This window comes from Gigantopelta aegis, chromosome 11 (genome assembly GCF_016097555.1).
Source record: "Gigantopelta aegis isolate Gae_Host chromosome 11, Gae_host_genome, whole genome shotgun sequence".
Lineage (NCBI taxonomy): Eukaryota > Metazoa > Mollusca > Gastropoda > Neomphalida > Peltospiridae > Gigantopelta > Gigantopelta aegis.
In genome coordinates, this window is record NC_054709.1 from 3,119,140 (window position 1) to 3,146,950 (window position 27,811).

Here is a 27,811-nt window from a genome sequence, read left to right on the forward strand (position 1 = left end):
CAAGCGAGCGTGTTACCACTGGGTTACGTCCCGCCCCCTTCGTGGGCGAAGGTGCATCAAGCGAGCGTGGGCGAAGGTGTCGACTTACGCCGGCTCCTTCGTCCTAGGACAAGATTTTAATGTGATCTGTTTCATCGATAACAGTACTGTCAGTTTCTGTCTGAACAAGAGGAGAGCACTCTGTTAAACAAACATTAAATAACATAGAAAAACGTGACTGAAATTTACATACCAGTTCATAATTTACATAAGGGGACTTTGGTGTAGGGGTCAGAATCTATCAACAAATACGAAGACGCACAATGTGCATGTGGTTTGAGCGTGTTTTAGGTATGCTAACACGAATGTACCAGATAGGTGTTGTTTGCAAAACGGTCGCAGGTAAACGACCGATTTTCTGGGGAACTACCGGAGAAGTGACGGCAGACAGAATCTGCAGCAGAATTTATATCGGAATTATCAACATCCACATTGATCTGCATAACTGTACAGTGACACTCTTCGACGTCTAGGATTTTAATAAGTTTGATCTCTAGGATTTTAATTAGTTTGATCATTTAACATTGTAGCCAACTATGTAAATTTTATTGCAATTTATCTAAAAAAAATAAAATAAAATTTAGAAAAAAGTTAAAGTTAATTATGAAATTTTATGATTTGGAATTGAATTATGATGCAATGATAGTGCAATTTTAATATTATTGAGGTAAAGCCTAAACGCTATCACAATTTCAGCTAGGATTTAGAATAAAATATAATATATTGTATCCATATTAACTAGCTGATGGGGAAAATATAGGTGAGGTTGGCAAGATAAATATTGGAGTGTCAAAATGGCACTCAAAGGAATGAAAGGAGAGAAGGGATAAATAGTAATAACAAATTTTTTTCTTTTCTTATATGTATTTAAAAAATTAGTTTTAGTATTTTTTATATTATTTCATATTATTTTAAAATCTATTTTTAAGAGGTTGAGACAACCCTGGTTGAGTTTCATGCATGCACATTTAACTTGATCATATTTGTTATATATTTGATTCAAAAAGAGAGAGACTACAAAATACAAGGCGTGCGCTACAACAGCTTTCTCTGAATGTGCACGTTAAACTCTCTGACCTGACCAAAATACAATCACTATTGGGTCAGAAATAATAGTAAAATGAATTTTGGAAAACATTTAATGAAACATGTATATATATCCTAACAATACACGGTTGCTTTGTGGAATGACTGCAGGGTATGATCTACCATACATTTTCGGGCCAAGTTCAATTTCAATTTGAAAATGGACTACGGTACTTAAAAACATCTGGTTTTGAGGGAATTCTAGTTTACTTAGGGCCTGGACATATTTGGAAACACTACACCAGACGAAATATCACAATTACCATATTTGACATCTAAATGCTATCTTGAAATTTTAAAATGTTCCGAAAAGGGATTATAGCGAAAATGGATGCAAAAACGGAACAAGAATCATTACAAGTGAATGATGATATACCTTGGGTTCTCACCTGTTTGAACGTACACCAAATTGGACGCAAGGCCCACCCCTTTGCCAACCTTTCCCCCAAGGCTTTGAATTATAAATAGTTTAATATATTGAAGTTAATATTATTTTAAAATTTCCTATTTAGACCAGCCCGACTGAAAAATGCACCAACTAATGTAATTTACTAAGTTCAATAACAGTTATTATTTTTAGGTGCCTTTTATATATTGTTTTTCTTGTGTTTTATGAACAAACAAAATAAATAAAATGCTTTAACTATGTAAACTTATTTACAAAAAACATATTTGTAGGAGGATGGGACAGACTATTGTAAGTATCTCAGGGACGGAATGGATGTTCAGACCAGACATAACATAATTTATTACCTACGAGGTACAGCATAACGAGGGTCATATTTATCGTACGATTTCCCTCGTATGTCATAACTAAATCGTATGTCCTCCTGACATTGTCGTTTAACGATTGGCTGTTGTAAGAGTACATTTCTTTCTGATTAGCTGACACGACATTCCACAGATACTACTTTCTTCATTATTACATTTTTATTTCGAGTGTAAGCTGATCACATGCCGTAATGACAAATACGTGTTTTTAATTAATTTAATAAAACATTAACTTGTATTATATTACGATGTAGTTGTGACACATCAAACACTTAATTATGAATATAACATTCACAACTGTTAGAAATCTATACTAAGGTCGACGAGTCACTTTTCGCACCCTTGTTTTGGCTTCGTACATAATAAATGTAGCATATCTTACCGTAATTTCACTTGAAAGCCATATTTATTAAAAGGTACAATGTTTTAATCACAAGATTTTTTTCAAACACATTCAGGTGCGTTAATAATGTTCAAAAAAAACAAATTCAATAGCAATTTTGCACTGGAATTTTTCCAGCATTCTTAAAACAGAAATGTCATGTACCCAATTTATAGTTATTGTAAGGAGATGCAAAGTGACGTCATTGGAATACTGACGTCATTCAAATTCAAAACTAATTACTTCAATTACTGTGTATTTGTTTGCTTTTTAGTATACACATGCTTTACAGTTTACAGCTGTTGATACATGTGTACTCTTTACTTATGGGCGTATAAATATCACGTAACTTTAGAACAGGTTGTGATTTGGTTTTCAAGACATCAGTGAACAAACATTACTCCGCCGTTAAGGAAACGTTAGTTTGTAAACAATGACTGGAATGTTCATTTAGCAAGACAGTTCTACGGTAATAAACAGAATATTACATTCGTGTCCATGACAGACAATGTTTACGCTCTCGCTCGGGAAATATGATAATTTAGGCACTCGTGTCGTAAACATCGTCTGTCATGGACACTCATATAATATCCTCTATGCATAGATCTTTCAACTGTTAGGTCCTACATGTATATTAATTATTATTATTTTATTTTTTTTAAATTCCGTTTTCGCCAAATTGGTACCGTTTTGCCAACAAAAATGGTTCCGTTTTGGTAGTTGTGCCGTTTTAACCTGATCCCCCGAGAAGCCATTAAAAATGTTCTTCTCCTTCATACAGGTTTTCCCAAGAGCTATGGGAATTGAACCACTCTGTTACACAGACAGAACAAGCTTCAGACCAACATGACGGAGGAATACAAGAAATCAACTCGTCATGGGATTTTCATCACCCCCATCCAGCAGATGATTTCCTCATGCAGCGGTGCTTTTCTTACATCACTGTTTGGTAAGTACACAGGCCTCCGAGACTTGGCAATTTGCATAAACCATTTATCAGTTACGCAAAAACAAATTCAGCTAACCCATTTTGTTTTAACGTAACCCGTCATGACGATGTAAATGATGTCATAAATTCAGTGCGTGAACGAAAAATGGGTTACTAAAAAAAAAACGTTTTACAGGACCTCTGTTTTTTTCTTACCTCCCATTGATTTTTTATTTAAAATGAAAAAACAACTACAAGTACTTACTATTGAGCTTTCTTTTTTATAATTTTCTACTCCTGAAGAATTTGCATTTACACAACCAGCGATAGTTTTATTTCATTGCAAATTAATATCTGTATACTAAATTGTATTCTTTCCTCTATTATACTGGGGCTTTTTTTTGTATTGCTTCTAGAGCTATTCCTCAAGTTACTTTAGAATTTATTGAAAACCTGTTATATGTAATATATCAAGGTCATGTTGACTGCATGTCCTTTATATTCACCCTGGTTGGGGACAGGTCTTACTGTAACAGGGTTTCTGTGATTAAAAAAAAATAAAAAAAAATAAATAAAATACTCCTGCAAGCGACGCGCGAACAAAACTATCGGTCTTCCACTTTTTAGAAGCCTGAGTACATGCAACTTACTTACATCCTATATCTAAACAGGCCACTCAGGGCCAGCTCTGGCTGGTAATTGATAAATGATTGTAGCTGATGATATATAATTATATATGATTGTAGCTGATGATTAATAAATGATTGTAGCTGATTATTAATAAATGATTGTAGCTGATGATTAATAAATGATTGTGGCTGATGATATATAAATGATTGTGGCTGATGATTAATAAATGATTGTGGCTGATGATTAATAAATGATTGTGGCTGTTGATTAATAAATGATTGTAGCTGATGATTAATAAATGATTGTAGCTGATGATATATAAATGATTGTAGCTGATGATTAATAAATGATTGTAGCTGATGATTAATAAATGATTGTAGCTGATGATATATAAATGATTGTAGCTGATGATATATACTCTTCAAAAAAAAGAAACGCAAAAGGGTACAAATGGGTTATAACTCCGATTTTATGTTTCCTACCGGTTCATGCTTTGTGAATATAAGGTCATTGCATGTCCCAAACACATTCCCACGGTTACATTCGATAAAACGCAGCTACTGTACAATAAAGTTCCAAAATGTGAATATTCACAAAAACGCAGCCACGTGCAAACCATGTCACCACTGCACGTGCGTTGTCTGCACATGCAACATGAACACCGACAGTATAAAAGTGCAGGGTGTTCGCTTGCCTGGCCTCTGTATCTGGCCGACAGTTGACAATCCAGGACATGCCACGTCTCAGTAAACCGCAGAGAAACAATGCCATCGGCCGACTAGACACAGGCGAATCCAGAACGGCCGTTGCCAGGGCATTCCATGTGTCCCCAAGCACCATCTCCAGACTGTGGGACCGTTACCAGCAACATGGATCAACACGTGACCTCCCTAGATCCGGTCGACCACGGGTCACTACCCCCGGGCAGGACCGCTACATCCGGGTACGCCACCTTCGGGAACGATTGACTACTGCCACCTCCACAGCCGCAGCAATACCAGGTTTGCGCAGGATATCCGACCAGACCGTACGGAACCGCCTACGTGAGGTAGGAATTCGTGCCAGACGTCCAGTTCGAGGTGTCATCTTAACACCACAACACCGTCGACTCCGACTGCAGTGGTGCCAGATTCATCGACAATGGCCTCAACTGCGATGGAGACAGGTGTGGTTCAGTGACGAGTCCCGATTTCTGCTCCGACGTCATGATGGAAGATGTCGCGTGTATAGGCGTCGTGGTGAACGTTATGCGGCAAACTTTGTGCAGGAAGTTGACAGATTCGGCGGGGGTAGTGTCATGGTGTGGGCAGCCATCTCACACACTGGCAGAACTGACCTGGTCCACGTGCAGGGCAACCTGAATGCACAGGGCTACACTGACCAGATCCTCCGGCCACACATCGTTCCAGTTATGGCCAACGCCAACGCAGTGTTCCAACATGACAACGCCAGGCCTCACACAGCACGTCTCACAACGGCTTTCCTACAGAACAACAACATTAATGTCCTTCCTTGGCCATCGACATCACCGGATTTGAACCCAATTGAGCATCTATGGGACGAGTTGGACCGACGCCTCCGACAGCGACAACCACAGCCCCAGACCCTGCCCGAGCTGGCAGCAGGCTTGCAGGCCGAGTGGGCCACCATCCCCCGGGACATCATCCGTACTCTGGTTGCTTCAATGGGCAGGCGGTGCCAGGCAGTTGTCAACACACGCGGAGGCCACACCCGGTATTGACTCCAGATGACCTTGACCTTGGTGGTGTGTCCTATCACTTACTCACAATGGACTAGAGTGAATTGTGAACAATCCTGCAACATTTGGTAATTATCGGACTCACCATTCAATAATTAAATCAATTCTCCAAATGTTACGACAATGTGGTTTTGCGTTTCTTCTTTTGAAGAGTATATAAATGATTGTAGCTAATGATTAATAAATGATTGTAGCTGATGATTAATAAATGATTGTAGCTGATTATTAATAAATGATTGTAGCTGATGATTAATAAATGATTGTGGCTGATGATATATAAATGATTGTAGCTGATGATTAATAAATGATTGTGGCTGATGATTAATAAATGATTGTAGCTGATGATTAATAAATGATTGTAGCTGATGATTAATAAATGATTGTAGCTGATGATTAATAAATGATTGTAGCTGATGATGATTAATAAATGATTGTAGCTGATGATGATTAATAAATGATTGTAGCTGATGATTAATAAATGATTGTAGCTGATGATATATAAATGATTGTAGCTGATGATATATACTCTTCAAAAAAAGAAACGCAAAAGGGTACAAATGGGTTATAACTCCGATTTTATGTTTCCTACCGGTTCATGCTTTGTGAATATAAGGTCATTGCATGTCCCAAACACATTCCCACGGTTACATTCGATAAAACGCAGCTACTGTACAATAAAGTTCCAAAATGTGAATATTCGCAAAAACGCAGCCACGTGCAAACCATGTCACCACTGCACGTGCGTTGTCTGCACATGCAACATGAACACCGACAGTATAAAAGTGCAGGGTGTTCGCTTGCCTGGCCTCTGTATCTGGCCGACAGTTGACAATCCAGGACATGCCACGTCTCAGTGAACCGCAGAGAAACAATGCCATCGGCCGACTAGACGCAGGCGAATCCAGAACGGCCGTTGCCAGGGCATTCCATGTGTCCCCAAGCACCATCTCCAGACTGTGGGACTGTTACCAGCAACATGGATCAACACGTGACCTCCCTAGATCCGGTCGACCACGGGTCACTACCCCCGGGCAGGACCGCTACATCCGGGTACGCCACCTTCGGGAACGATTGACTACTGCCACCTCCACAGCCGCAGCAATACCAGGTTTGCGCAGGATATCCGACCAGACCGTACGGAACCGCCTACATGAGGTAGGAATTCGTGCCAGACGTCCAGTTCGAGGTGTCATCTTAACACCACAACACCGTCGACTCCGACTGCAGTGGTGCCAGATTCATCAACAATGGCCTCAACTGCGATGGAGACAGGTGTGGTTCAGTGACGAGTCCCGATTTCTGCTCCGACGTCATGATGGAAGATGTCGCGTGTATAGGCGTCGTGGTGAACGTTATGCGGCAAACTGCGTGCAGGAAGTGGACAGATTCGGCGGGGGTAGTGTCATGGTGTGGGCAGCCATCTCACACACTGGCAGAACTGACCTGGTCCACGTGCAGGGCAACCTGAATGCACAGGGCTACACTGACCAGATCCTCCGGCCACACATCGTTCCAGTTATGGCCAACGCCAACGCAGTGTTCCAACATGACAACGCCAGGCCTCACACAGCACGTCTCACAACGGCTTTCCTACAGAACAACAACATTAATGTCCTTCCTTGGCCATCGACATCACCGGATTTGAACCCAATTGAGCATCTATGGGACGAGTTGGACCGACGCCTCCGACAGCGACAACCACAGCCCCAGACCCTGCCCGAGCTGGCAGCAGGCTTGCAGGCCGAGTGGGCCACCATCCCCCGGGACATCATCCGTACTCTGGTTGCTTCAATGGGCAGGCGGTGCCAGGCAGTTGTCAACACACGCGGAGGCCACACCCGGTATTGACTCCAGATGACCTTGACCTTGGTGGTGTGTCCTATCACTTACTCACAATGGACTAGAGTGAATTGTGAACAATCCTGCAACATTTGGTAATTATCGGACTCACCATTCAATAATTAAATCAATTCTCCAAATGTTACGACAATGTGGTTTTGCGTTTCTTCTTTTGAAGAGTATATAAATGATTGTAGCTGATGATTAATAAATGATTGTAGCTGATGATATATAAATGATTGTGGCTGATGATTAATAAATGATTGTAGCTGATGATTAATAAATGATTGTGGCTGATGATTAATAAATGATTGTGGCTGATGATTAATAAATGATTGTAGCTTATGATTAATAAATGATTGTGGCTGATGATTAATAAATGATTGTGGCTGATGATTAATAAATGATTGTAGCTGATGATTAATAAATGATTGTAGCTGATGATTAATAAATGATTGTAGCTGATGATATATAAATGATTAATAAATGATTGTAGCTGATGATTAATAAATGATTGTAGCTGATGATTAATAAATGATTGTAGCTGATGATATATAAATGATTGTAGCTGATGATTAATAAATGATTGTAGCTGATGATTAATAAATGATTGTAGCTGATGATTAATAAATGATTGTAGCTGATGATATATAAATGATTGTAGCTGATGATTAATAAATGATTGTAGCTGATGATATATAAATGATTGTAGCTGATGATTAATAAATGATTGTAGCTGATGATTAATAAATGATTGTAGCTGATGATTAATAAATGATTGTGGCTGATGATATATAAATGATTGTGGCTGATGATTAATAAATGATTGTAGCTGATGATTAATAAATGATTGTAGCTGATGATTAATAAATGATTGTGCTTTAGCAGTGTCATTAACCAAAACAAAACTTTAACTGTGCTGGTAGAATGAGAAAACTGACTGTGTATGTTTGTACATGTTTTTGTAGTTACACCTTTCGATGTCGTGCGAATTCGACTGCAGGCCCAGAAGAAGCCGCTGTCCAAGGGGATGTGTTTCATGTACTGTAACGGACTCATGGATCACGTCTGTGCCTGCGTCAATGGCCAGGTGGCCGAGGCACAGTGGTACAGGAAAGGTGGACACTTCACTGGGGTGCAGGTAATGGCAGACCCAGAAATTATCACTTATTGTAGGGGAAGAGGTACTGTAATGGGGGGGGGGATGGGTACTCAGGGCTTCTAGAATTTTATAAAAAATCCACTAGCCATGGGATCAGTGATTTTAAAAATGTACTAGCCATAATTAAAAATTCACTAGCCGTACTTTAAATAAATACAATTTTACTACTAATAATAATCCGATATGTCGCCTAAAGAGGGAAACTGAGCTTAAAAATCCTTAAGATTGGTGGCGGAAAGGGGGACAGGATATTCATATTTACAAAATATGTAAATGCAGCATTTGACAAGTTGAGGGCACACCCAGAAATTATCACTTATTTTGAGAGGGGTGGGTAAGTACTGTAAAGGACTAGTGATAATGTTTGAGTGGGTGATTTTACCATATAGTTCTGTTTTGTTTAACGACACCACTAGAGCACATTGATTTATTAATCATCGGCTATTGGATGTCAAATATACATGTATGCTACATTTTTTTATTAGTAGCAAGGGAGATTTTATATGCACCATCTGTAATGCACTCATTGATTATGTCTACAGGGCTTCTATAATGTTTATAAAATCCATTAGCCATGGGATCAGTCATTTTAAAAGTTTACTAGCTGTGATTAAAAATTCACTAGCACTACCAGTACTTAAAAGGCATACTGTCACGGATTTAAGGACCTTATTTCTCACAAAATGGATAATAAATGAAAATTACATTAATTTTTTAATACAAAATCGAGCTATCGCATCACTTTAATTGAACCCTGATGGAGTGAAATCCATGTCAATCCTCTTTGGCAATTTTAGTTTTTGAATTATGGACCATTGCCATAATTCTGTTATTTTCACAAAATATCATTAATAAGTGGAGTATGGTGGTTATGTAGATGTTTGAATAAAGTACATTTAGGGGGAAATCAAATTTATTTTTATTAGATGATAATTTGTTAGGCCATTTTATAGGTCAGTGGTCTGTGACAATATGCCTTTAATACAACTTTTCTAATAATAATAATCAAATTTATCTTGCCTTCATGTAACATACTCTAATTTCATTGGTTATTTAGGCTTTGATAAAACCCTTATACCCCGCTTGGGCAGAGTCAAAATCTCTTATACCCCACCAGTAACATCCAACTTATGTTATTGTATTAATGTATTAATTACCGGCCTCGGTGGTGTCATGGCAGGCCATCGGTCTACAGGCTGGTAGGTACTGGGTTCGGATCCCAGTCGAGGCATGGGATTTTTAATCCAGATACTGACTCCAAACCCTGAGTGAGTGCTCTGCAAGGCTCAATGGGTAGGTGTAAACCACTTGCATAACTGGTTCAACAAAGGCCATGGTTTGTGCTATCCTGCCTGTGGGAAGCGCAAATAAAAGATCCCTTGCTGCCAATCGGAAGAGTAGTCCATGTAGTGGCGACAGCGGGTTTCCTCTCAAAATCTGTGTGGTCCTTAACCATATGTCTGACGCCATATAACCGTAAATAAAATGTGTTGAGTGCATCATTAAATAAAACACTTCTTTCTTTTTTTAATGTATTAATTCGTCTGTTACCAATGTAAATAAAATGTGGCTGTCAAACAATTTACCAACCACTCGGAAAATGAAATCGAAGAAAAGCGAGCATTTTAATATGGCGAAGCATTGTAATAATACAGCTAATTTTGAATTTGAATTATGTCAGTATTCCAATGATGTCACTTTAAATCTCCTTACAATAACAGAACCGGCCTCGGTGGCGTCGTGGTTAGGTCTACAGGCTGGTAGTTACTGGGTTTGGATCCCAGTCGAGGCATGGGATTTTTAATCCAGATACCGACTCCAAACCCTGAGTGAGTGCTCTGCAAGGCTCAATGGGTAGGTGTAAATCACTTGCACCAACCAGTGATCCATAACTGGTTCAACAAAGGCCATGGTTTGTGCTATCCTGCCTGTGAGAAGTGCAAATAAAATATCCCTTGCTGCTAATTGGAAAGAGTTTCCTCTCAAAATCTGTGTGGTCCGTAACCATATGTCTGACGCCATATAACCGTAAATAAAATGTGTTGAGGGTGTCGTTAAATAAAACATTTCTTTCTTGCTTTCCTTACAATAACACTAAAATGGGTACATGATGTTGCTGTTGAATTTTTTTTTGTTTGAACATTATTAATGCACCTTGATGTGTTTGAAGAAAATCTTGTAATTAAATATGTTGGCAAGATAAATTCATTGTAGAAGCATCACAAGGGATTTATGGATTTTTATGCCCTCTGTATGCTCTTGTACCCCTACCCGAAGGGGGGATGAGCTTAAAAACAGATTGGGGGTTGGTGTGGAGACAGGATATTCGTATTTTTAGAATAGACTTAAAGGCATATTGTCATAGACCACTGACCTATTTAATGGTTTAACAAAGTATTACCTGAACAAAAATATTTTGATTTGTCCCTAAATGTACTTTATTCAACCATCTTCATAACCACCATACTCCATTTATTAATGTAATTTTGTAAAAATAATTGAATTATGGCAATGGTCCATAATTCAAAAGCTAAAATTGCCGAGAGGTTCAATTAAGGTGATGCGATAGCTAGATTTGGTTTCCAACAATTAATGTAATTTTTATTTATTATCCATTTTTAGAGAAATAAGGTCCTTAAATCCGTGACAGTGTGCCTTTAAATGCAGCATTTGACAACTTTTGTTTCACTAGCCATCGGGCATGGCAATAGTAGTTTTGTACTAGCCCATCATGGAAGTGGAGCTACCATAATGTGACATTGGTCAGGTGGATGAGAAACAATACAGGGATTAACGTAAGACAGGAATAGATATTCAGGATACGTGTCAGTTATGGTGATAAACAATACAGGGATTAACGTAAGACAGGAATAGATATTCAGGATACGTGTCGGCTGTGGTGATAAACAATAAGGGATTAACGTAAGACAGGAATAGATATTCAGGATACGTATCAGCTGTGGTGATAAACAATACAGGAATTAACGTAAGACAGGAATAGATATTCAGGTTACGTGTCAGTTATGGTGATAAACAATACAGGGATTAACGTAAGACAGGAATAGATATTCAGGATACGTGTCAGTTGTGGTGATAAACAATACAGGAATTAACGTAAGACAGGAATAGATATTCAGGTTACGTGTCAGTTGTGGTGATAAACAATACAGGGATTAACGTAAGACAGGAATAGATATTCAGGTTACGTGTCAGCTGTGGTGATAAACAATACAGGGATTAACGTAAGACAGGAATAGATATTCAGGTTACGTGTCAGTTGTGGTGATAAACAATACAGGGATTAACGTAAGACAGGAATAGATATTCAGGTTACGTGTCAGTTGTGGTGATAAACAATACAGGGATTAACGTAAGACAGGAATAGATATTCAGGTTACGTGTCAGCTGTGGTGATAAACAATACAGAGATTAACGTAAGACAGGAATAGATATTCAGGTTACGTGTCAGCTGTGGTGATAAACAATACAGGGATTAACGTAAGACAGGAATAGATATTCAGGTTACGTGTCAGTTATGGTGATAATATAAGTACACACTTCCCGCCGTTATATATGATTTGCTGTATTCTGATTGGACAACGAATGTTATCCTTCAATAAACCTCAGAAGATGATGTCATTACATCAAATGGGAAGGAAGGAAATGTTTTATTTAACAACGCACTCGACACATTTTATTTACGGTTATATGGCATCAGACATATGGTTATGGACCACACAGATATTGAGAGAGAAAACCTGCTGTCGCCACTCCATGGGCTACTCTTTTCGATTAGCCGCAAGGGATCTTGTATGTGCACCATCCCATAGACAGGATAGCACATACCACGGCCTTTCATGTACCAGTCGTGGTGCACTGGCTGGAACGAGAAATAGCGCAAGCGAGCGCTGTACAACTGGGCTACGCCTCACCCCTGTATCAAGTGGGATGTCATTAGTTAAGAAATGTTATGGAAAGGACGTTAGAAACAGATTTTTTGTGTTTTTTAAACTATATTATTAAAAGAGTTTGTCATTTTTGTGCATTTTTAACTACATTATTAAGAGTTTGGCATTTTTGTGCATTTTTAACTAAATTATTAAAAGAGTTTGTCATTTCTTGGTGAGTATGTTGATGTATTACAGTCACAGATTTAGTATAAAATCGCTTTGCTATGCTACTTGATTTTATACAATTTGTGACTGTTGTACATCAATAAATGCACAAAACCCCCCAAACATTTCTTATAGAAAATACAAAGAATGGACGTCTGTTTATGCAGAGGGGTATAATTATATTACATTACTTCTTATAATTTTGATGACTTTAAAAACAAAATGATACTGTAATAATAAAAACTCCTGTAAAAACCCATCAGATATTTTTCCCTTCTTCAAAAGCTTACGGTACATACATTTTGTTTTTCAGGATGCGTTTGTCAAGATTGTCAAAACAGAAGGAATTGGATCTTTGTGGAGTGGCTTGCCACCAACTCTGTAAGTTTAAGTTGAAGAAAAAACCACAGAGAAAGTTGAACTGTATGGTGCATGCTATCGGAGAGGCAGAACGGGACGTAGCCTAGTGGTAAAGTGTTCGCTCGATGCGTGGTCGGACTGGGATCGATCCCCGTCAGTGGGCCCATTGCGCTATTTCTCATTCCAGCCAGTGCACCCCGACTGGTATATCAAAGGCTGTTGTATGTGCTATCCTGTATGTGGGATGGTGCATATAAAAGATCCCTTGCTACTAATGAAACGATTTGATTGTCCTGGACAGCTTGTTCTGAATGTGCACATTAAAACTCTCTGACCCGACCTGACCTAATGAAAAGAACATAGACTAGCCAGACTGAGTAAAGAAATACTCCAGGCAAACTGGGTAATCTAAATATACTAGAAAGAATGAATTATTCATAAGTATTGGGCATATTTAAAAAGAACCATTGGGCTATTTCTTGTTCCAGCCAGTGCACCATGTCTAGTATATCAAAGGCTGTTGTATGTGTTATCCTGTCTGTGGGATGGTGCATATAAAAGATTTCTTGCTGCTAATGAAAAAATGCAATCTGATTACAATTAGCTCTACTGGTCTACCAGTAGATCTAACAACATTGCGTTGACTCCCATGTCCAGGTGACATTTCATCTATAAATAACAATTTAACTATCGACCAAAAACACTTCACCCTTTATAGTATTATTCGGGAGCATACCAATTCTAAAAATACTGGGCGAGATTATTAATGCAATAGGTGAACTTGTTGGGTCTATTTCAACATTAAAAAACAGGGGGAAAAGTGCAGTAATAAACTCTGGATTGTATACTAGTATAAACAGATTTTATGGCTATACCATCAGTTTCTTTTTCGTCTTGGAACAAATTTTATATTGAAATTAGTTTCTGGCATACTTCGTAATTCACCCCAATACTTTTGTATACCCTTGGCATAATCCCGAATGGACATGAGCTCCAACTGGCTGCTGTTAGATCCACATGCAATAGAGAAGCTAATTTCAATTAGATTGTGATAAAATGTAGCAGGTTTCCTCTCTAAGACTATATATATATATGTATATCAAAATTACCAAATGTTTGACATCCAATAGCTGACAGTTAATAAATAGATGTGCTTTAGTGGTGTTGTTAAACAAAACAGACTTTTTAACTTTTGCTACAGATCATGTTTAACTTTCATGGCGATTTACTCATTTTCTCAGAATTATGGCCCTTGAACTTAGGAGATATGACAATTTGTTGGGCCCGGTAAGGGAATTTGCATTGCTTTAGCACTATTCTCAGAATGCCTGTTTTATTTTTACTGTAAGTTAGAAATATTTACATTTACCTTTATATTTATGCTTTTCAAAATATCTTTTTTGTTCGCACATGCTTGAAAAGGCCCTAAATTTGAAGGGTTGGCCTAAAAAGTCCCTATTTTGATGGTCTAGCCCTAAAAAGCCCTATATTTTATGGGCACATTCACAAAAGACCCTAAATTGGGCCATATAAGCCTTGAAATCGATAGATATTTTTCTCTTCCGGAAACATTAAATAAATTGCCAAAAATACATCGATATCTACTTTCATTTGTTGATCTCTGTGCTCGCTTGAACGTTGGTGTGTAAACAATGCCAAAATAATACCAATGATTCATTCATAAAACATCGCCAATGTTTGGTATTGTTGGTAACTTTCGGGGAGTGCATGATTGGTCATTCTAAAATGAAACACGTTTCTAAAATACTTATCAAGAGTCTTAATCTCACTGCAAACTAAATAAAACAGAATATTTTAAAATTATCTGAATTCAATCATACATTTATGCCTATGTGGATTCTACGTATTTATGTTTATGAAAATATGTAGGACAGTTCTCTGTCGATTCCGACGGCCCGCTCAAACACTCCCATTATTTTGTCAAGTTTGAATGTCATTGCATATAGCGGACAGCAAAGTTTTAGTCCCTAAATTTGACTTACATTGACCCTAAAAAGCCCCTAAATTTAGGTTTGAAATTTCTGTATGAACCATGTCTTATGAATCAACAATAGAATTCTAATTGGTAATCTGAGCCCATGCTTATAAAACCAGACTCGATCTCTAAAGATGTCACATGCATATGATTTGTATGGCGTTACCATGACGTCCACATCTTCAGACTCTTTAGAGTCTCGAGTCTAGACTGTAAACGTTTTATAAGCACCAGGCCAAGAGCTTTTGAGGCAAGTGAGTTATCACTCACCTGATCTTTTTAAAACGTGAAGAACTGATGTGTTTTTTTTTTTACCTCAGAGTGATGGCCATTCCCGCGACCGTGATCTATTTCTCATGTTACGAGCAGCTGAAGGTTGTCCTGAAGTACCAGGATGGACAACGGTCAGATTGGTGGAAGCCCATGGTTGCTGGAGCTTCTGCTCGAGGTGAGTAGACTCAGACTTTTTCTCGTTCCAACCAGTGCACCATAAAATAGACCCAGCGTTTTTAATTCTTGCTTATTTCCCTTTATATGTAGAGGTGGGATTTAGCTCAGTCGGTTGAGTGCTCGCTTGAAGTGTTTGTGTCGCAGGATCGAACCACCCAGTGCATCCATTAAGCTGATTGGGGTTTTTTTCTCATTCCAACCTGTGCACCACAACTGGTCAAAGGCCATGGTACGTGCTTTCCTGTCTGTGAGAAAAGTGCATATAAAAGATCCCTTTCTGCATTAGGAAAAATGTAGAAGGTTTCCTCTGATGACTACGAGTCAGAAATTACCAAATGTTTGACATCCAATAGTCGATGATTCATTAATCAATGTGCTTTAGTGGTGTTGTTAAACAAAACAAACTTCTTCTTTATGTGTATTAAAGCTACTTGGGGCAAAGTATAACCAGGGTCAGGCTGGTTGTGCTCCCTTACACATGCGAGCGTGGGCAATCCCCCTCTCCAACCCACCCTAAACCATTTCCTGTCCTGGACAAGAAATAGATCAATGGGTCCACCGATGGGGATCGATCCCAGAAAGACGGTACATCAAGTGAGAGAGTTACACCACTGGGCTACATCCCACACCTGGCTGAGACAAGAAATAGATCAATGGGTCCACCAACGGGGATCGATCCCAGAAAGACCGTACATCAAGTGAGAGAGTTACACCACTGGGCTACGTCCTGCTCCTGGCTGAGACAAGAAATAGATCAATGGGTCCACCGACGGGGATCGATCCCAGAAAGACCGTACATCAAGTGAGAGAGTTACACCACTGGGCTACATCCCACTCCTGGCTGAGACAAGAAATAGATCAATGGGTCCACCAACGGGGATCGATCCCAGAAAGACCGTACATCAAGTGAGAGAGTTATACCACTGAGCTACATCCTGCTTCTGGCTGAGACAAGAAATAGATCAATGGGTCCACCGACGGGGATCGATCCCAGAAAGACCCTGAGAGAGCACCTACATCCTGCACCTGCTGAGACAAGAAATAGATCAATGGGTCCACCGACGGGGATCGATCCCAGAAAGACCGTACATCAAGTGAGAGAGTTACACCACTGGGCTACATCCCACTCCTGGCTGAGACAAGAAATAGATCAATGGGTCCACCGACGGGGATCGATCCCAGAAAGACCGTACATCAAGTGAGAGAGTTACACCACTGGGCTACGTCCTGCACCTGGCTGAGACAAGAAACAGATCAATGGGTCCACCGACGGGGATCGATCCCAGAAAGACCGTACATCAAGTGAGAGAGTTACACCACTGGGCTACGTCCTGCTCCTGGCTGAGACAAGAAATAGATCAATGGGTCCACCGACGGGGATCGATCCCAGAAAGACCGTACATCAAGTGAGAGAGTTACACCACTGGGCTACGTCCTGCTCCTGGCTGAGACAAGAAACAGATCAATGGGTCCACCGACGGGGATCGATCCCAGAAAGACCGTACATCAAGTGAGAGAGTTACAACTGAGCTACATCCTGCACCTGGCTGAGACAAGAAACAGATCAATGGGTCCACCAACGGGGATCGATCCCAGAAAGACCGTACATCAAGTGAGAGAGTTACACCACTGGGCTACGTCCTGCTCCTGGCTGAGACAAGAAATAGATCAATGGGTCCACCAACGGGGATCGATCCCAGAAAGACCGTACATCAAGTGAGAGAGTTACACCACTGGGCTACGTCCTGCTCCTGGCTGAGACAAGAAATAGATCAATGGGTCCACCGACGGGGATCGATCCCAGAAAGACCGTACATCAAGTGAGAGAGTTACACCACTGGGCTACGTCCTGCTCCTGGCTGAGACAAGAAATAGATCAATGGGTCCACCGACGGGGATCGATCCCAGAAAGACCGTACATCAAGTGAGAGAGTTACACCACTGGGCTACGTCCTGCTCCTGGCTGAGACAAGAAATAGATCAATGGGTCCACCGACGGGGATCGATCCCAGAAAGACCGTACATCAAGTGAGAGAGTTACAACTGAGCTACATCCTGCTTCTGGCTGAGACAAGAAACAGATCAATGGGTCCACCGACGGGGATCGATCCCAGAAAGACCGTACATCAAGTGAGAGAGTTACACCACTGGGCTACGTCCTGCTCCTGGCTGAGACAAGAAATAGATCAATGGGTCCACCGACGGGGATCGATCCCAGAAAGACCGTACATCAAGTGAGAGAGTTACAACTGAGCTACATCCTGCTTCTGGCTAAGACAAGAAACAGATCAATGGGTCCACCAACGGGGATCGATCCCAGAAAGACCGTACATCAAGTGAGAGAGTTACACCACTGGGCTACGTCCTGCTCCTGGCTGAGACAAGAAACAGATCAATGGGTCCACCAACGGGGATCGATCCCAGAAAGACCGTACATCAAGTGAGAGAGTTACACCACTGGGCTACGTCCTGCTCCTGGCTGAGACAAGAAACAGATCAATGGGTCCACCGACGGGGATCGATCCCAGAAAGACCGTACATCAAGTGAGAGAGTTACACCACTGGGCTACGTCCTGCTCCTGGCTGAGACAAGAAATAGATCAATGGGTCCACCGACGGGGATCGATCCCAGAAAGACGGTACATCAAGTGAGAGAGTTACACCACTGGGCTACGTCCTGCACCTGGCTGAGACAAGAAATAGATCAATGGGTCCACCGACGGGGATCGATCCCAGAAAGACCGTACATCAAGTGAGAGAGTTACACCACTGGGCTACGTCCTGCACCTGGCTGAGACAAGAAACAGATCAATGGGTCCACCGACGGGGATCGATCCCAGAAAGACCGTACATCAAGTGAGAGAGTTACAACTGAGCTACATCCTGCTTCTGGCTGAGACAAGAAACAGATCAATGGGTCCACCAACGGGGATCGATCCCAGAAAGACCGTACATCAAGTGAGAGAGTTACACCACTGGGCTACGTCCTGCTCCTGGCTGAGACAAGAAACAGATCAATGGGTCCACCAACGGGGATCGATCCCAGAAAGACCGTACATCAAGTGAGAGAGTTACACCACTGGGCTACGTCCTGCTCCTGGCTGAGACAAGAAATAGATCAATGGGTCCACCGACGGGGATCGATCCCAAAATGACTGTGCATCAAGCAAGCACTTTACCACTGGGCTACATCCAGCCCTACCTATCCGCTAAATATAAATACACTCGGCTACATGTTGCATTGTTACTGAATATAAATACACTCGGCTACATGTTGCATTGTTACTAAATATAAATACACTCGGCTACATGTTGCATTGTTACTCAATATAAATACACTCGGCTACATGTTGCATTGTTACTGAATATAAATACACTCGGCTACATGTTGCATTGTTACTGAATATAAATACACTCGGCTACATGTTGCATTGTTACTGAATATAAATACACTCGGCTACATGTTGCATTTTTATTAAATATAAATACACTCGGCTACATGTTGCATTGTTACTCAATATAAATACACTCAGCTACATGTTGCATTGTTACTAAATATAAATACACGGCTACATGTTGCATTGTTACTAAATATAAATACACTCGGCTACATGTTGCATTGAAAGACCGTACATCAAGTGAGAGAGTTACACCACTGGGCTACTGAATATAAATACACTCGGCTACATGTTGCATTGTTACTGAATATAAATACACTCGGCTACATGTTGCATTGTTACTGAATATAAATACACTCGGCTACATGTTGCATTGTTACTAAATATAAATACACTCGGCTACATGTTGCATTGTTACTGAATTGGTGATTTTGTTTATACTTATGTCAGTGTGGGCTGTTTCTTTGATAAGTCCAATGGAGATGATCCGTACCAAGATGCAGTCGGAACAACTGACGTACAAACAGATCCGCGAGGCCGTTAGGCGAACCATCAACAACAGAGGAGTGCTCTCCCTTTGGCGAGGCCTGGCCCCAACCCTTATGAAAGACGTTCCGTTTTCAGGTAAAGAACATTAATTTCACTCGGGACAGATAATGAGTAATTCCTCGTAACTTGTAAGTTATTGTCTATGTATTACAGTGTTTATTTGGTATTGATTAGAACATACATGTTATCCTCGTAACTTGTAAGTTATTGTCTATGTATTACAGTGTTTATTTGGTATTGATTAGAACGTAAGTGTTATCCTCGTAACTTGTAAGTTATTGTCTATGTATTACAGTGTTTATTTGGTATTGATTAGAACGTAAGTGTTATCCTCGTAACTTGTAAGTTATTGTCTATGTATTACAGTGTTTATTTGGTATTGATTAGAATGTAAGTGTTATCCTCGTAACTTGTAAGTTATTGTCTATGTATTACAGTGTTTATTTGGTATTGATTAGAACGTACATGTTATCCTCGTAACTTGTAAGTTATTGTCTATGTATTACAGTGTTTATTTGGTATTGATTAGAATGTAAGTGTTATCCTCGTAACTTGTAAGTTATTGTCTATGTATTACAGTGTTTATTTGGTATTGATTAGAACGTAAGTGTTATACTCGTAACTTGTAAGTTATTGTCTATGTATTACAGTGTTTATTTGGTATTGATTAGAACGTAAGTGTTATCCTCGTAACTTGTAAGTTATTGTCTATGTATTAGTGTTTATTTGGTATTGATTAGAACGTAATTGTTATCCTCGTAACTTGTAAGTTATTGTCTATGTATTACAGTGTTTATTTGGTATTGATTAGAATGTACATGTTATCCTCGTAACTTGTAAGTTATTGTCTATGTATTACAGTGTTTATTTGGTATTGATTAGAACGTACATGTTATCCTAGTAACTTGTAAGTTATTGTCTATGTATTACAGTGTTTATTTGGTATTGATTAGAACGTACATGTTATCCTAGTAACTTGTAAGTTATTGTCTATGTATTACAGTGTTTATTTGGTATTGATTAGAACATACATGTTATCCTTGTAACTTTTAAGTTATTGTCTATGTATTACAGTGTTTATTTGGTATTGATTAGAACGTAAGTGTTATCCTCGTAACTTGTAAGTTATTGTCTATGTATTACAGTGTTTATTTGGTATTGATTAGAACATACATGTTATCCTTGTAACTTTTAAGTTATTGTCTATGTATTACAGTGTTTATTTGGTATTGATTAGAACGTAAGTGTTATCCTCGTAACTTGTAAGTTATTGTCTATGTATTACAGTGTTTATTTGGTATTGATTAGAACATACATGTAAGTGTTATCTTATGGTTCAGCCACGAGTTTATGAACACATGTTTTGTGTTGAGAAAGTTTATTGGTTCAGGTTTGAGAATATGTACACGTTTTTGTACTGCAGAATTCTATTGCTTCATCAAGGAGAACATAAAAATACATGTTTCTGTTAAGTCATTCTATTGGTTCAGCTACAAGGAAACATGTTTTGTATTAAAACATCCCACTGGGTTAAGACTAAAGAAAATGAAAATAGATTTTTGTATTAAATTATTTTAATCTAAACAGTGATTAGAACATAAGTCTGATATGTTTTAGTATCCAAGCTTTTTAATTATCTAATGGTTCAAGTATGAAAACATGTTTTGTAAGAAATGTTTTTGTATTGCAAAATTCTATTCGTTCAGCTAGGAGACAATTAAAAAGTTATATTAAAGCATTCTATTGGTTGAACTAGAACACAAAGCTTATGTTTTTGTATTACAGCATTCTATTGGTTCAGCTACGAAAATATGAAAACGTATGTTTTGTTAACACGGGGAAACGCAGACATGACTTTTCTTGACAGTTTTTCGGCTGGAGCATTTTCTGGAACGGTACGTATCAACAAATCTCACACGTTCACAAGTGAGAATATTATTATTAGCACAGTGCTTTATATTGGTTTGGGATGTAGCTCAGTTGTGATCTTTTCCCCATGGGTGCTTTGTAGATTAGTTGGTTCTTTTCCCATTCCAACCATTGCCGCACAACTGGGGTACCAAAGGACATTAAAAGGCGAACCGCATCAACTTTTGCAATTAATTTATTATTATGTTTTTAGGTTGCGCTTCATGTCTCATAAATTATAAGTCCGATGAAACTTTGATCTTAGTGCATGTTAATTTAGATAAAAAGACAGACACACTGATGACTGACAGAGAGAGAGAGAGAGAGAGAGAGAGAGAGAGAGAGAGAGAGAGAGAGAGAGAGAGAGAGAGAGAGAGAGAGAGAGAGAGAGAGAGAGAGAGAGAGAGAGAGAGAGGGAGGGAGGGAGGGAGGGAGAGGAGGGATGGAGTGGAGGGAGAGAGAGAGAGAGAGAGGGGGGGGGGGGGAGGGAGGGAGTGGAGAGAGAGAGAGAGAGAGAGAGAGAGAGAGATATCAATAATTTTATAAATGACAAATTTCTATAAACAAATTATTTTAAAATGTACCTTTGATGTTTAGAACATTTGTAGACATGGCTGTGAGGAACCAAATCAGCTGGTGATGGGCTGTTTATATTTTATGTTAATATTTCTCAGGTTATCTGTCGTTTGTCATGATCATCTTAATATCAGGGGAGGGATGTAGCCAGGCATTTCTGGCTACTCCCCCCTGACTTATGTACCGGTATTCAAGGATTTACCCAGGATTTTTCACCAGCGTCCCATGTCTAATGGGATTGAGAAAATGATTGCGAGTAAATCATAAACCACTGTTGAATTAATTCATTACAACAGACATAATTAAATATATATATATTGGGAATTTTTAGCATAGAAATTGGGAATTTTCAGTGCCACTTTCTTTTGGTAAGATTCCTATCTCTTTGGACCCACAGAATGCCTGGGTAAATCCATGGTAGCCCAGTGGTAAAGCACTCGCCTAATGCGTGGTCGGTGTGAGATCGATCCCCATCAGTGGACCCATTGGGCTATTTCTCATTCCAGTCAGTGCTCCACAACTGGTATAACAAAATCTGGTATGTTCTATCCTGTCTGTGGGATGCTGTTGTAGGAGAGAGTGGTAAAGTGTTCACTTGATGTGCGGTTGGTCTGGGATCGATCCCTGTCAGTGGACCCATTGGACTATTTCTCATTCCAGTCAGTGCTCCACAACTGGTATAACAGTCTGGTATGTTCCGTCCTGTCCGTGGGATGCTGTTCTAGGAAAGAGTGGTAAAGTGTTAGCTTGATGCGTGGTTGGTCAGGGATCGATCCCTGTCAGTGGACCCATTGGGGTATTTCTCGTTCCAGCCAGTGCACCATGACTGGTATATCAAAGGCCATGGTATGTACTACACTGTCTGTGGGATGGTGCATATAAAAGATCTCTTGCTGCTGTGGCGGCCACAGATTTCCACTCTCATTATCTGTGTGGTCCTTAACCACTACGACTTATGACCATAATTAAAAGGTTTTGAGGGCATCGCTAAATAAAACTTTCCTTTCTTCTTTTTTCTCCAGATGACCGCGATTCTGACACAACCCTTTGATGTGATCAAAACTCACAGACAGATAGAACTGGGAGAAATAATGACGCATGCACGTAAGTTTATTCATGTTGTAGAAATAAAACTTTTCACAATTGATCATGGGTTACCTGAGAAATAATGACACCTGCATGTAAGGTTTATTTATGTGTTATGTGCTGTCCTGTCTGAAAAACTGCAGCAGGTATTCTTTGAACACTTAATTTGTTCTCAAATGTCATGGTATGTTTTGTTTTGTTTTGAGATATTTTATTCATCAAAAAAGAATCAAAAGTGCTCTCCTAAACAAGATGGACATCCTAAACAAGATGAATATCAGACAATATTCATAATCATATATATATCTAAAGCGTAATAACAATGTCTAATGGCATAAAATATTTAACATAATTAATATTTTTTAATATATAGTAATAAGAGGTACAGAGTAGATAGAATAGAAATGGGATAGTCGAGAAAAATATAGTAATTATCCTATTGTTGGAGCTAACCTTATATGGGGCAGTAAGATCAGAATAAGTTAATTCAACTCGAATCTCTTACTTTCAGCTGTATATTTATGTACTGCCTTAAAAATTAATTTGTTTTCTTCACGCTGGTAGGTTTATTGACCCGGATAGTAGTAGATCAATGTTTAAGATATCAAGGTAATTCCGTAACGATGCAAATAAATCATATCTTTGTCTGATGAACAGAGGGCAGAAATAAAAATAATGAAAATTATCTTCACAGTTATCTCCACATGCACAACTTGGGTTATCAGAAAGATGGCTTAAAAATAAATGATAGTTTAAGTTACTAGCATAGTTACGAAGCTGACAATGGATAATGTTACATTTACGATTTCCATAAAGATAGAGAGTAGATGAAGGATTGGGATTTCCCTTTTTTATTAATTTTTAATGGTTCATTTTGAGTTAAATTGTCAAGATCATTCCATAACTCCAAAATATTAGGAATAAAGCTGTTTTTATATGAATATATGGTCATGGTATGTGCTGTCCTGTCCTGTCTGAGAAAGTAGGAATGATCCCTTGCTGCTAATGAAAACCCACCGAAGGTATTATCGGCAGACTGTTATCAATTGGTGTTGTTACAGAAAATAGGGGCGGGATGTAGCCTAGTGGTCAAATGCATGCCTGATGCGTGGTCAGTCTAGGATCGATGCCCGTCGGCGGGCCCATTGGGATATTTTGCGCTCCAGACAGTGCACCACGACTGGTATATCAAAGGCTGTGGTATGTACTATCCTGTCTGTGGGATGGTGCATGTAAAAGATCCCTTGCTACTAATGGAAAAATGTAGCGGGTTTCTTATCTATGACTGTCTCATCTACCAATGTCTTGTTTCTCTTACACAGGGAATAAGGAAATCACGTCAACTTGGGTGTTGATGAAAAACCTGTACGAGGTTCATGGAGTAAAGGCGCTGTATACAGGTACGGTCGTAGAATCTTAACCTCTAGTTTACTGGATTAACTTTTGACAAAAACCACATTGAGTGGGTACAAGTTTATAATTTTTACTCACATATATTCACGTAAATGTTTTATAAATACATAAAATAAAGTTCATATTTGAATCGGTAAGTATTATTTTCGTGTAATTTTCTAATTTTTGTTATTTTAGATCAGTTATTGGTGATTAAAATTAGGCAAAAAATCGAAAAAGTCGTGTTTACTTGCGGGCATTTTTGGCCAGTTGTCCAGTATTTATGTCCATTATTCCCAATAACAGTGGCTTTCTGACCAGAATATTTTTTAAAAACGAACTATGATTCATATCCCAATATATGGTAATTTTCGTTGTTGGTAAAACTATTAAATTTATTATCAAATTAGCTACCACAATCAGCTATCGATCCCTGAAAATGACCGCGACATGCCGCCATTGTTGTCAAGCGAAAATACTTGCCGAAAACCACTGTTTGAATTCAAAATTTCAAGCCATTTTATAGTGAAAAATCCGGTGAGTTTCATGTGCAAAACGGCGGGAACTATGAATTGGGGAATACACTGAATACAGTGTACAATATGTCGACTGGCGTGACGTCGGGCAAGATATCTGGCCTGCAGTAGTCAGAAGGTTAAAGTATTAACTGGTTCATTTACTGCAGGACTTCTAGATTATGGTAGCCCCACTCCCATGGCTATGAATATTCAGTGTTGGACTAGTAAATAACTACTATCGCCATGCCCGACGTCTAGTGAAAATATTTTGTCAAATGTTGCAGTTAAGTCTATTTTGTAAATATGAATATTCTGCCCACACCCTCAACCCCCAATGTTGGTGTTTTTAAGCTCTATCTCCGTCTTTAGGTGACATATCCGATTATTACTATTATTTAGTAAGATTTTATCATTTATTATCTTAAGTTAAGTAGGGATAGTGAATTTTTAATCGTGGCTAGTACATTTTAAAAATCACTGATCTCATGGCTAGTGGATTTTATAAAAATTTGAGAAGCCCTGTTATTTACTTAAGTATAAAAGCACCCACAATGCAGCATGACAGCTCACATAACGTGTTATATAAAGTAGAGTCTGTCTAAACTGACGTGGTATGTGCTATCCTGTCTGTGGGATGGTGCATATAAAAGATCCCTTGCTACTAATGAAAAAATGTAGCGGGTTTCGTCTCTAAGACTATATGTCACAATTACTATTTGTTTGACATCCAATAACTGATGATTAATAAATGAATATGCTCTAGTGGTTTTCTTAAACAAAACAAACTTTTAACTGTCTAAAGCGGATTCAGGGGGAGGGAGGGCAGTTGAAATGCACCAGTATACACAGAGTGCTGAAATAGACAGATGTAGCCCAAGCTATTGTCACTGGACGGGACTTTGAGATCAGGCAGGTTGACACAAGAGTCCACTGTATCTATAGGTGCTCTTCCCCAGATCCGGTCAATCCTCTTGCCCCTCTCTGTCTCTCCTCTTCTCCCTCTATCTCTCTCCTCTTCTCCCTCTATCTCTCTCCTCTTCTCCCTCTATCTCTCTCCTCTTCTCCCCTCTACTCTTTCCCCTTTATCCCTCTTCTCTTCTCCCTCTATCTCTCCTGTTTTTCCCTTCTATCCCTCTCCTGTTTTTCCCTCTATCCCTCTCTTTTCCCTTCTATCCCTCTCCTGTCCTGTTGTCCCCTCTGTCCCTCTCCTCTTCTCCCTCTATCTCTCTCCTCTTCTCCCTCTATCTCTCTCATCTTCTCCCCTCTATCTCTCTCCTCTTCTTCCTCTATCTCCTCCTCTTCTCTCTCTATCTCTCCTCTTCTCCCCTCTATCTCTCTCCTCTTCTCCCTCTGTCTCTCTCCTTTTCTCCCTCTTTCTCTCTTCTCCCCTCTATCTCTCTCCTCTTCTCCCCTCTATCCCTCTCCTCTTCTTCCTCTATCTCTCTCCTCTTCTCCCTCAATCTCTCTCCTCTTCTCCCCTCTACAATGTATCTCTCCTCTTTTCTCTTCCCTCTTCTTCCCTCTCTATCTGTCTCTCTCTTCTCTACCCCTCTCTATCTCTTTCCTCTTCTCCCCTCTATCTCTCTCCTCTCTTCCATCTATATCTCTCCTTTCTATCTGTCTCCTCATCTCCCCCTCCCTCTTGTAATCTTTATCACAATGTGGATACCTCAGTAGTAGCAGACTCGCTTTAGAACAAATTAAAATCACAGATTTCATTTCTCTTTTCGCAGGACTTCTTCCGAGAATTGCCAAGGTTGCCCCAGCGTGTGCCATCATGATCAGTTCATACGAGTACTTCAAGAAGTTCTTTCGCAATTTGAATGAGAGCAAACAAGCCCAATCTGAGCCCAAGCGTCTGGATTCGTGACTGTGAACGAAAATCATAACAACTGTGTTTGAACCAAAGATTAACACTTGTAATATGATTTTCAAGTCGGAGGTCTACATGAAAACCAATAGTTTTGTTTAGTTAAAGAAAGACACTATTTTAAAGTGACAGTCCCTAGTTTTTAAACACTATGACATATTTGTCACTAACAGAGCTGTTTTTGATAGTTGAAATTGAATATTGATTAGATTTTATTGATTAGATAATCCATTGCCGTACTTCTGAAGTGTTTTTGGTCATCCTGGTGTTTCTAATACCACGAAATGCATTTAAAAAATATATATATACCTGTGAGAAGTAACGGTTATGGAGACAATTAAGCTCCAGTCTATTTTTGAAGGGTATTTCCCTGTTTCAATGTCACAGACTCTTGTTTTAGTATATTGTAACTTTATCCAAGTGGGTAACACATTTATAAAGTTAAACAAACTTAGTGTCCAGTTTCACTGGTTGAAACTAGAGTCTGTGACGTTAAATGATCAGTCATCAAATGGCTTTGTTTGTTTTAATCTCGTAACTTGGAGAGAAGACCTTTAATTTGTTTTATATGCAACACTATAGTACATGTGCATGTTGAAGTCCAGAAACAGTCGTATAGATAACAGTATTTTTAGCTATACAATCTCACTTGGATTGGGTTTTAAAAAAGCTTGTGAAACAACGAAAGTTGTGCTTAGTTGATATTGTTTTAATCAGACGTTATTTAGTAGTAAGTTTGCCACATTGTTAACAATGTGGGGTGTGAGTTAGCTCAGTAGGTTTAGTGCTCGCTTGAGATGCTTGCCTCACAGGATCGATCTACCTCGGTGGATCCATTAAGCTGATTTGGGTTTTTCTTGTTCCAGTCAGTGCACTACAGCTAGTCAAAGCCCATGGTATGTGCTTTCGTGTCTGTGGGAAAGTGCATATAAAAGATCCCTTTCTGCATTGGGAAAAATGTAACGGGTTTCCTCTGATGACTACTTGTCAGAATTAT

General features: G+C 39.3%; 1 protein-coding gene across 2 annotated transcripts; it reads left to right on the plus strand.

The window, feature by feature from the left end:
• Nucleotides 1–204: 204 nt before the first annotated feature.
• On the plus strand, nucleotides 205–27,719 carry LOC121385696 (solute carrier family 25 member 40-like). Of its 2 annotated transcripts, none has more exons than XM_041516468.1 (10): nucleotides 205–330; nucleotides 3,060–3,227; nucleotides 8,403–8,575; nucleotides 13,025–13,092; nucleotides 15,388–15,515; nucleotides 19,366–19,539; nucleotides 21,250–21,359; nucleotides 22,971–23,052; nucleotides 24,357–24,434; nucleotides 26,678–27,719. In XM_041516468.1, the coding sequence occupies exons 2-10, from the start codon at nucleotides 3,125–3,127 to the stop codon at nucleotides 26,812–26,814; spliced, it is 1,053 nt and encodes a 350-aa protein (XP_041372402.1). In that variant the 5' UTR covers nucleotides 205–330; nucleotides 3,060–3,124; the 3' UTR covers nucleotides 26,815–27,719. The 2 variants fall into 2 exon arrangements, with proteins under 2 accessions (XP_041372402.1, XP_041372403.1); XM_041516469.1 differs by lacking the exon at nucleotides 205–330 and adding an exon at nucleotides 346–523.
• Nucleotides 27,720–27,811: the final 92 nt, after the last annotated feature.

What these genes read in the sequence shown, in the direction of transcription:
- LOC121385696 (XM_041516468.1), top strand. Translation starts at nt 3,125, where the DNA reads ATGACGGAGGAATACAAGAAATCAACTCGTCATGGGATTTTCATCACC. An exon ending in GACACTTCACTGGGGTGCAG is followed by an intron (nt 8,576 to 13,024) that starts GTAATGGCAGAC and finishes TTTGTTTTTCAG; the next exon opens with GATGCGTTTGTCAAGATTGT. An exon ending in CTGGAGCATTTTCTGGAACG is followed by an intron (nt 21,360 to 22,970) that starts GTACGTATCAAC and finishes TTTTTTCTCCAG; the next exon opens with ATGACCGCGATTCTGACACA.